Source organism: Amia ocellicauda, chromosome 19 (assembly GCF_036373705.1).
Source record: "Amia ocellicauda isolate fAmiCal2 chromosome 19, fAmiCal2.hap1, whole genome shotgun sequence".
Taxonomy (NCBI): domain Eukaryota; kingdom Metazoa; phylum Chordata; class Actinopteri; order Amiiformes; family Amiidae; genus Amia; species Amia ocellicauda.
Window position 1 is genome coordinate 17745890 of NC_089868.1, and position 9529 is coordinate 17755418.

General features: G+C 38.0%; 1 protein-coding gene across 2 annotated transcripts; it reads right to left on the reverse strand.

Annotated features, from left to right (window-relative positions):
- Positions 1–1641: 1641 nt before the first annotated feature.
- kiaa0040 (KIAA0040 ortholog) lies at positions 1642–6968 on the reverse strand. Of its 2 annotated transcripts, XM_066692294.1 has the most exons (3): positions 6590–6968; positions 3929–3976; positions 1642–3341 (listed from the first exon to the last, which is right to left on the reverse strand). In XM_066692294.1, the coding sequence occupies exon 3, from the start codon at positions 2665–2667 to the stop codon at positions 2335–2337; it is 333 nt and encodes a 110-aa protein (XP_066548391.1). In that variant the 5' UTR covers positions 2668–3341; positions 3929–3976; positions 6590–6968; the 3' UTR covers positions 1642–2334. The 2 variants fall into 2 exon arrangements, with proteins under 2 accessions (XP_066548391.1, XP_066548390.1); XM_066692293.1 differs by lacking the exon at positions 3929–3976.
- Positions 6969–9529: the final 2561 nt, after the last annotated feature.

Genomic DNA, 9529 nt, shown 5'->3' on the forward strand with positions numbered 1-9529 from the left:
TGTATTGCTGCAAGCACTGGTATGAAATGTTATCACCAGACACAAGCTGGTCTTATGTGGGATATTAGCAAACTGCTAGTTCAGTTGTTGCTTGGGCATTTGTTAATTCTTCGTGATGACATTTATTTTGGATATGAATGCTATATGATACGTGAATTAATTATTGTGCAGATTGCGGTTTGCTGTTATATGTGTAGCAGAATTGGTTATCTCTGAATACAGGTTGGATCCCAGAGGAGGTTTTGTTGCTTGATGAGGCTTGGAGGTCTTTTGGTATTCTGTCTTTTAATTGAAAATATGAAGATTGTGGCATCCGGAGATTTCAGCTTTTTTTAAAACTTTATTTAAAATAGGCAAATAGATCCCTTTTACCCCTCCCCCCCGCAAAACAAAAACAAAACAGATATAGAAAAATACATTATATTATCTTTTGTAGGTGTTCTGTACATAACAATTACAGTACAAATCTGTGTATCAGTATATCACACTAAATATCATGCAGTAGCCACTACAGTCAGTAAAGGGGACTTTTTGATTGCTTCAGTTCAGAATATTTTTTTTTTTTCAAAGAGCGAGATTTGTACCTGTGAGACAACAACCTGCATGGTCTTGTACAAACACAAGCTTTGCAGGTGTATTTAGGCCAGATAAATGTCCTTCTCAAATATTCAGCAGTACAGCTACACATGTGACCTTTAAGACTACAGCCTAGTTAATCCAAGCAACCTCCAGAATTCACCTTTCTCCTAATGCTCTGTCACTGAAAAATAGCTTGCGCCACAGCCTTGTTTTCAACATACTGCATGCAGGGGAAACATGATTTTACAGATAGCTTAACTACATAAGGTGCACAGTTCTCAACAACAAATAAATATTGCTCAGAGTTTTAAAAGTTATAGTTTAGCTCCCACTACATTGATTCCCCCAGCTAAAGAAATTGCTGGTGCAAAGAGTCTGATGGCACCATATTCTTAAAGTGTTACAAGTGAAATTCATAGGAAGTAAAAAAGAAGGGAAAAAAAAGGATTTCAGTGCTCAAACTGTTCACCCTCTGCCTCTCATTATAATTGCTCCATGAAGGATAGAATTTGAAGTTGGACATTGTGAAGATTTAATGTAGAAAATCATTTTAGCTGATACAAAAGGATAAACACACTGAAGCGGGCAGCTATAAAACCAAGTCAGTAATGCAAATTTACCCAATAAGGAAACTACATGCCAAGTCAAATTACATTCCAGACTTTGAATAAAGGACATCTGGAATTGGAAAGTGAATAGAATCTCTTTAGATCTCTTTCAAAACGCCATGCTACTGTGAATCTAAAGTAAGGGACTTATTGTGGATGGTGACACAAATAAGTCTCTACTTGCACCATCTGCCTGGCTGAGAAATGTCTACTTTAACTGGTTGCCGTTTCCTGTCCAAGAAACAATTATCATTCGTAGCTTTTATGAGTTGTATGAGAATAGCAAAGTAAAATACAAGAGCAAAACATAATTGTGAATACAAAAACACGTACAGATAAAATCCAAGAGTTCTTTCTGGTAGCTAATTCACTCCTTGGGTGTATTCTGTTTAAAAATATATCTATTTTTATGTTTTTACTTTTGTTCTCATTCAAAACACGTTAAGACCTTCAGTAGATGTAAAAGGCTTTGTTTCCTTTTTAGAACAAACTTGAAGCAATGCACAGTTACTGGAAAAGCAACTCTCTTCAACGTAAGAGTAATTAATTTGATACATTAATTAATTAACAAACAACAAAGAATAAGCAAATACTGAAAACAGTGAATCAAACTACAAAAATCATAATTCTGAACCAACAGATATATACATATACAGAGGTGATTTAAACATGTCATTCTCACCAAAGGTTGAACATATCTCATTAATTAAGCATCATTCACTTCTAGGAAGCACGGAAATTTTAAAGAGCCCTTTCTATGCATACAGCACAGTCTCAGGCACCTTGGATAGACAACTCAGTGAGGCTGAAAGATGCTGAAGAGAAGTGTCTCAAGCTGGTCGGTATCCAGACGCAGGTGCTGTATCTGTATCACACACCTGACTGAATACTCATTGGTACATTGCCTCAAAATAATATCCTGAAAGCAGCACTGAACTGCCAGCATGACATAAGAACAGCAGAAAGTTTACAAACGAGAGGAGGCCATTCAACCCATCGTGCTGTGCCGTGAAACGCGATGAAAGCCTCCTCTCGGAAAAAAACATTATAAGTGCTGCACTTAAGGTTGTACAGTTGCATAATTAAAAAAAAAAAATTATATACAACACGAATAAATAAAGCAAAGGTGTCCCTCCGAGGCCTCGTGCTAGACCATTGTGAGTGCCATTCTCTCCGGGGTCATCGGCCCCGGTTTGACAGAAATCCAAAGGTCTTCGTTTTTGAGGGGTTTCTTCTTCTTCTTTTTGTCCGTCTTTGCACTGCCCTGCTTCTCATTCCCTTCACAGCAGGCGCAGCACGAGCAACAGCCAGTCCGCCGGCAGCAGCAGCAGTGACAGCACACCACCAGCGAGGTGAAGAGGACCACCAGGGGCAGGGCTAGCAAGACCACCAGACACACGGTGTTGTAAATCCCTTGATCTTGCTTGGCGGTGGCGATGCTCCACAGGTCATTGAAAAACTCCAATACCTCTTTACTCATGTTTCAGCCCGTAGTCGTACTTATTCCCCTTCAGCTCATTAATGGACAGACGGAGAACTGCTCTGCAGACGAGGCAAAGACGAACAAGCACAGGGGCGCTGGGATGTTTGTCACAGGCAGGTTTCTTGTGGTAGGTTTATTCCAAGGGGTTAAAAAACCAAATCCCAAATCCCAAACAATTGCCGTATCAGCGAATGTCTATGTGGGTCACTTGATTTGTTGATGGTTTCTATTTAAAATCTCCAATTCTCTCCTGTAATACTCGTGGTTGCTAGTAGAGCCAGATGGGAGGAAAGTGACACATCCTATCAGGTTATAAAATATCTGGTGCAGGAAACAAGCAACGAGGAGCTTGTTTGTCTAACGAGATCTGTGTGTCAGCTTGTGGTCTACTGCTCTTCTCACCTTCAGCTTCTCTAAAGTTGACTGAGGAGATGGAGGCTGTAGGCGGTTTGTCTGCTTGATTTCAGCTCAGATCCTGGGTTACAGTATATAATGTGTCAGTCCTTTGAGCTAAAAAATGTAGGAACCCACCAGTGTATTTACTCCAGAGACCTGTGTTGCTACAGTGCTTCGCAAGCCTCCATCTGCTTTCAAGCTCTATTTTAATCCACTCTGCTCAAGATGCAGGGGCGGGGGGGGGGTCTTCAGAATGTGCTCAAAAAAGGAAATTTCTGCGGAGACAAAGAATAAAATAAAATTGACATTTGTTTCCATTCCTTTACAGTCTCTTATTCCCTGGTTAAATAGCTACTTTTTCTTGACATTCATTACTACTGGGAGAGCAATAACTGTAACTCGCAATCCGCCCACAAGCACTCATGCCTCAGTGCTCCGCTCGAGCTGGGATAATTCAGACATCTTTTCCTGGGTTCTTCGTATGCTAATCTTAATACCTAAGGAGTTTAAGCTGTAACCAGGTCCGGGCTTGAGGGAGAAGAGGTACCATATTCCCCCCTAACTTTTCAAAGGCAAAGGGATTATGCTAATAGTAGGGTTGTACTTGACTACATATTTGTAGCCTACTTAAATTAAAGAGTATTTTAGGGGATCAGGAGGATGGGGGGACTGAATTGCTTTGAAGCATGCTTGGGGGTTGAGAACTGCCCTTATTCGTTAATATTTAGAGACTGACATCTTCACCTTTAGACCAGAGAGAGGCTAACAAACTTGGAAACTCCAGGGGAAAGAAATAACTAAAGAGGTTGAAGAAAGAGTGCCATAGCATTTCTAACTGAGAACCCTTAAATGAATATGATACCTGTGTTTTTAACATTCTGCAGGGCGTTTGTCATAATCATCCTCCCACCTATGGAAACGGAAAAGTTGTGTCATTTGCATTTTGTTTTAAGACAATTTAGTGTGAACTGCATGAGCCTGTGATTACACTGACTTCCTGTCTGTCACCGTTTAATATGAGCAACAGGAAACTGAGCCTACAGCCGCTGGAAAACGTTGTGGTGGTGGGTTAAAAATGACACCTGCTTGCATGTCAAGAAGTGAACACTTTAGTTTTGTAAATAGTCACAGATAGTCATACATAGAACTTTGTTGTTGTTCAATTAGCGTACACTCCTACAATTTAATATAAGTCACCCTAAAATATCTGTCCGATTATTTCACTGTTAAGATACACCTCAAGTGTTCTGGATGTGAATGGAGAAAAATGTATTATATCTTTTGCTTAATTAATATTTAATATTTTAACTTAATGTAACAATCCTGGTTTCCACGATATTGAAGATGATGGCTGGAACACGATTTACTATCGGCCTAGAAATCTGTTGTGCACATTTCTGTATTTCCAAATCCGCATTGCAGTTATTCACTTTTTTGACATGTACGCTAAGCATATAAGTGTTTTAGATAGAGCATTTTAATCAATGTTTATTCCCCGACATAAAAAATAATCACCCCTTTAAATTTCCACGGATTTGAAGTCTCTGATGTGAAAGGTCTGAAGAATGGTGGGTTATTCACACACACACACACACACACACACACACAGGATGAATGGCACTGCGTTTTTTAAGAACTCCTGTTCATCTCAAGTAAATGTTAATTTTCAAAGAAACTGTAATACAAAAAGTGAACAAATCTGCTATGCAGCCCAGCAGAGGAGACCCTAATGCCAACTGAAGCATTTAGTCAGAGGTGTATTGGCCTACCTCATGCCTTTCCTACACTCCATTCCTTTTGATCGAGTCAGAATGAGCCTCCGATTCCCTGGTAATGAATTCAACATTATATCCTTTTTGGAAAATATTTATAACATGATTATTTGTCCACGATATGTGAAAGGACAGTGTCAAGATGAATTACTGCAACTTCAAAGGAAACCTCCGATAGTGTGAGAGAATAGAACGCTTTAGCTCGAATGGAAAGCTTAAATCTAAAGCAGCTATCACTTTCTGTTAATTTCAAGGTAGAGATAAATAAGTCTGCGCTCCAACTTCATGTCTTCCAGGGTGAACTTTCGACCTTCCCTAGCATCGACAGTCACTTTACAGTTGCCTCCTCACAGCCTCTTGAAAGGGTGGTTAAAACAGACTGATCATGTATAGCATTACAGTCTTTATTTTTAATGACTTCAATTAACATTAAGTTCCCCCTATAATTACTTAAACATACATATATATGTTATAGTGTATTTCTTTTTCTGCAGATCTGCGTATTTCAAAACCAATACTGCCAGCCCCATTACGTTCAGAGTTGCTATTAATCTTTACAGACCTACAACTCAAAATGAATCATTACTGCTTGCATATCCAATTTACATAAATCCTCAGGAGAATGTTCCCCTTTTATAGATAAATGGAAACAGTATTTCTTTCTACACAGTTAAATTCCTGAGCAAAAACAACTTCCTACTCTTACTAACTCTGGACCCACACCAATGTCTAAATATAAAGACATGAGCTAGTATAAGTCAGATATGTGACCTTCTTATTCCTGTATTAATCTCACATTGACAGTTTTGAAGTCCATGATTAAATACCAACAGTTATAATATGTTATCATTACTTATTTGAAAATGAATATAGAAATGATATAGAGCTGTGTGTGCTGTACACAGTCTTGGCTGCTACTTCCTGTTGGGCTGCCACACAGCTCCGGGTTGTTGTGACTAGGATCGAGGCAAGCCTTGCCTTGTGCATAAGTGCCGGATAAAACTCAGATAGAAAAAGTGAAGTAAAGGCGTTAAAGGTATTTAATTTTGTAATGCAAAGAAACCCCAAGCCAACTTAAAGCCACAATCATAGGTTATTTGACTACATTAATATTTCTTCTGCACCTACTTTCCTGTAAGTATAAAAATAATGCTGTAATACATTTAATTGTTTTATTAAAAAAAAAAAAAAACTAATGTTAATATTTTTGTCTAGATTTGAAACATTGAGAGTTACACTTGGTTACATTCACAGAGAAGTAATACCACATCGAATAGACATTCACTCTGCTGCTAGAAAGTCAGAATTATACACATTATCTTTATCAATATATATTTAAATTAGAGTTAAATAAACACCTTATTTGAAACTTGGTAACTTCAAAGCAGCTCACTCATTAGAATATGTTATCCAGAGTGTACCGACTTAAATTAGACACTACCGTCTGTATGCTGGGCATGGCTGCTGGGAAAAGTAAAAGAAAACTTGACACATACAATTATTTGCTCATGAATGTAATCTAATTTAGGCTATGTAAGGTTCAAAAGGGTACAAGTACCTGACTCTATTTTGACCATGTGTAAGGTTTACTGAAGACTGCTAGACCTGGTTATTTATAAATGCATTTCAGCTACTGAAGAACTGGTCGAAGAATACAGTGCAAACATACCATACTTAGAAGAACAGGTAAAATACATTTCACACTTGTTCAGTCCTACACAAAAGAAACAGGATTAAATCAAATAACTTACCCGAAGAGAAAAGGTTTTCTTTTCATTGGCTTGTTCTTTTTATTTCTAATGCTTTAGCCTGTACTCTTGTGAAAGCAGCAGTTTGAAGACACACTTCAGGCACCACTCCCACTGTTGGGTACAGACCTGCCCTTCTCTTCCACCTGGGTTGTGATTTGCTCAGTTAAAACAGCCCGCTACTCAAACAAGGCTGTGTGTGTTAATTTCTGGTAGCTAAGAAGGACCTCTCTGTTTCTGCACACACTCCCTGGCTGACACGCTGCATTCTTGTGGTTAGTTTATACACAGGACTTGCCCGTGATGTCACAGTGCACGGCTTCCTGTAAATCAGCTTGCCAGAGCTCACACAATCCTGAGCTAACGTGGCTTTCAATGCGAACAAACATTGAGTTTGTATCTTGTGTGTTTAGTAATTGCCACAGTTAAATACAGGTTATTGACGGGAATACAAAAGAGGAAAATGGGTGTTGCCAGTTCTTCAGGGCTGTCTGCCTGTGGGGCTTTAGCTCTGTTTACGGAGGTGAATCTAGTAAGAAAGGTTAAATGATAACATTACTGTAACTTGTACCTAACACTGAGTCCTTTGACCTATATGTGTATAATACTTTTTATACCATTTCAACAAGTGTTTTGTAGTGAGTTCCAAGACGTTCAATACTTTGATCATATAGTAACACAAAGAGCTGTATTTTATTAACCTGGTAATGCATTTATGAAGTTACTGTGTAACATGACACTTCACTGCATTTCAGAACACAATTTATTACATTCAAAAGATCAAAAATGAAAACAAATGTATTTAAGTATCTTATTGTAGGCTGTGTTGGTGTTTTGCAGAAACAATTTAGTAGAACAGATATGAATACATACATACAAAACAGGTGACCTTTTCGAATAGTTTCAAACAATGCCAGAGATATGTAAACTTGTCATGCTCTGCTGATCAACAAGGAATAATTTGAAGATATTCGTTCTCTTTGTTATGGGAGGCTTAATTAACAATCATTTCACACAGAAAGAATCTGACTTGTGGGTCCATGTTGACTAAGACAGAGAGGAATGTTTCAGGCATGTGACCTGACATCTCTAAGCATCCACTTTTTTGACATGAACACGAAATCTTGTTTTTGCCCTAATTCTTACAAAAAATGCATCACTACTGATGTCCCTCAGTGTCATACCCAAGCTTCAAATGCAATAAATTGTGCCTACATTGGACATCGGATATCATCTCTGAACATTGCAATAATATGAGTGAATCAAAGCATTTACAGAGATGATAAAAACAACACCTTGCATCTACATATTTCTGTGGATTCCCGCCCAAAACACACCCTTCTGCCACAGAAAAAAATATAAAAATTAAAGTTTTAGGCAGTGATGTGTAAATGTAAGAGGAGGGCGCATCACTGCTAGGAAAATAAGTGAGGCAGAAATTATGAATGATGTGGGGTGTTTGAGTCATTCATTGCAGTGCGTTGTGTGATCGCTTGCCTTGGCTGAACATATGCCCGTGGCAAGAAAAGGCACTAAGTGGCAACAAAAGTTTATATACAGTGCTGTATCTCAAGGGCAGGAACAGAGACACATATGGTATTTAAACAGCCTGTGATCTTGCCATTTATTGTTGGACTATAACAAGGTGTACCAATTTTAGTTAAATCCTCAATACAAAAGCATATTAGAAATTCTTTTTGTGGATTATTGATAAAAGTGGTGATTTAACATGGGTTTGAAACCCAAACCACACCACAAGAATTTTACAACAGTGTAAAACCCCCCACTGACACCCTACACCTGCCATGGGGAGGTCGAGGTCTTGCTCTGCATAAAGGAACAATTGACATTAATATTTGCAGTAGTTATTCAGCTAATTTGAATTTAAACACTTGTCAACAAACACTACATATAGAGCCCAGACCTTGTACCTACTCATTTGTCCTAATCAACCAATCAGAATACTGTTAAAACACTATCACTTTTTGCCACAAAAGAGAAGGAATAAAATAAAATGAAGTGCATCAAAGCTCAATATCAGTGCATGTGCAAGTTAACAGGAGACAGAAGGCTTTGGGCACTCATGACTAATGGATTAACCTTCCTCTGGGTGCGTTAACCAGAGTGTAGTAAGAGTCAGTGAAGTCCTTAACCATTAAAAAGAAAAAAGAAAAAGAAAATTGTGGGCCTAGAGATGGTTTCCGACAAATGAACTTTCTACACGCAGGCCTTTGGCTCTCGAAGACATCAAAAGAAGCCACTTTCTCCATATTGCCATCTGGCTTCCAGTACATTACCAAACGATCCTGGCGTCTGTAGCATTGCGGAGAAACATTTAATCTTCTCAACCTAAAGAGCTTTGTTTTGAAACCTCTTAGATTTGTAATCATATTCAGGCAGGGTTAAGCATTTGACCACATTTGCTTTTTAAAGAATACCACAAAGAAATAGCTGATAGATAACCCCTAACCACTTTTGATGTGTGAACATGTTAAAATGTGAGGGTCAGTAAACTTTTGACTGTCCAAGTTTTTTTTTCTTTCACTTATCTGAAAAAGAAAAAAATGGATCTTTAAAAAAAGGACAACACTGATTAATATTTAATATTCAGTATAACTTGCATGGTAAGGAAACTTGTTTCTTACATATTGGGGGTAGGGGCTAGCTTTTATTTTACAGCTTATCTTGTGTTATGCTACATTGCGCTGTGAAATTAAATATTAAAGTATTTGCTACACATTCACAAAATCCCTTTTTCTTTTGTTTAGTTAGCTCAGCATGCAGGGTAGACCATACACATGTGATGTTCTTTGTAACATCATGCATTTAGTTTAGTTTTACAGATATCTAAAAATAATTAGCAGAACATGATTGAAGTTTCATTTTCACGATTATAAATAAAATTACTTCAGCTCTACTGATGCACATTAACCAGCGTTTAAC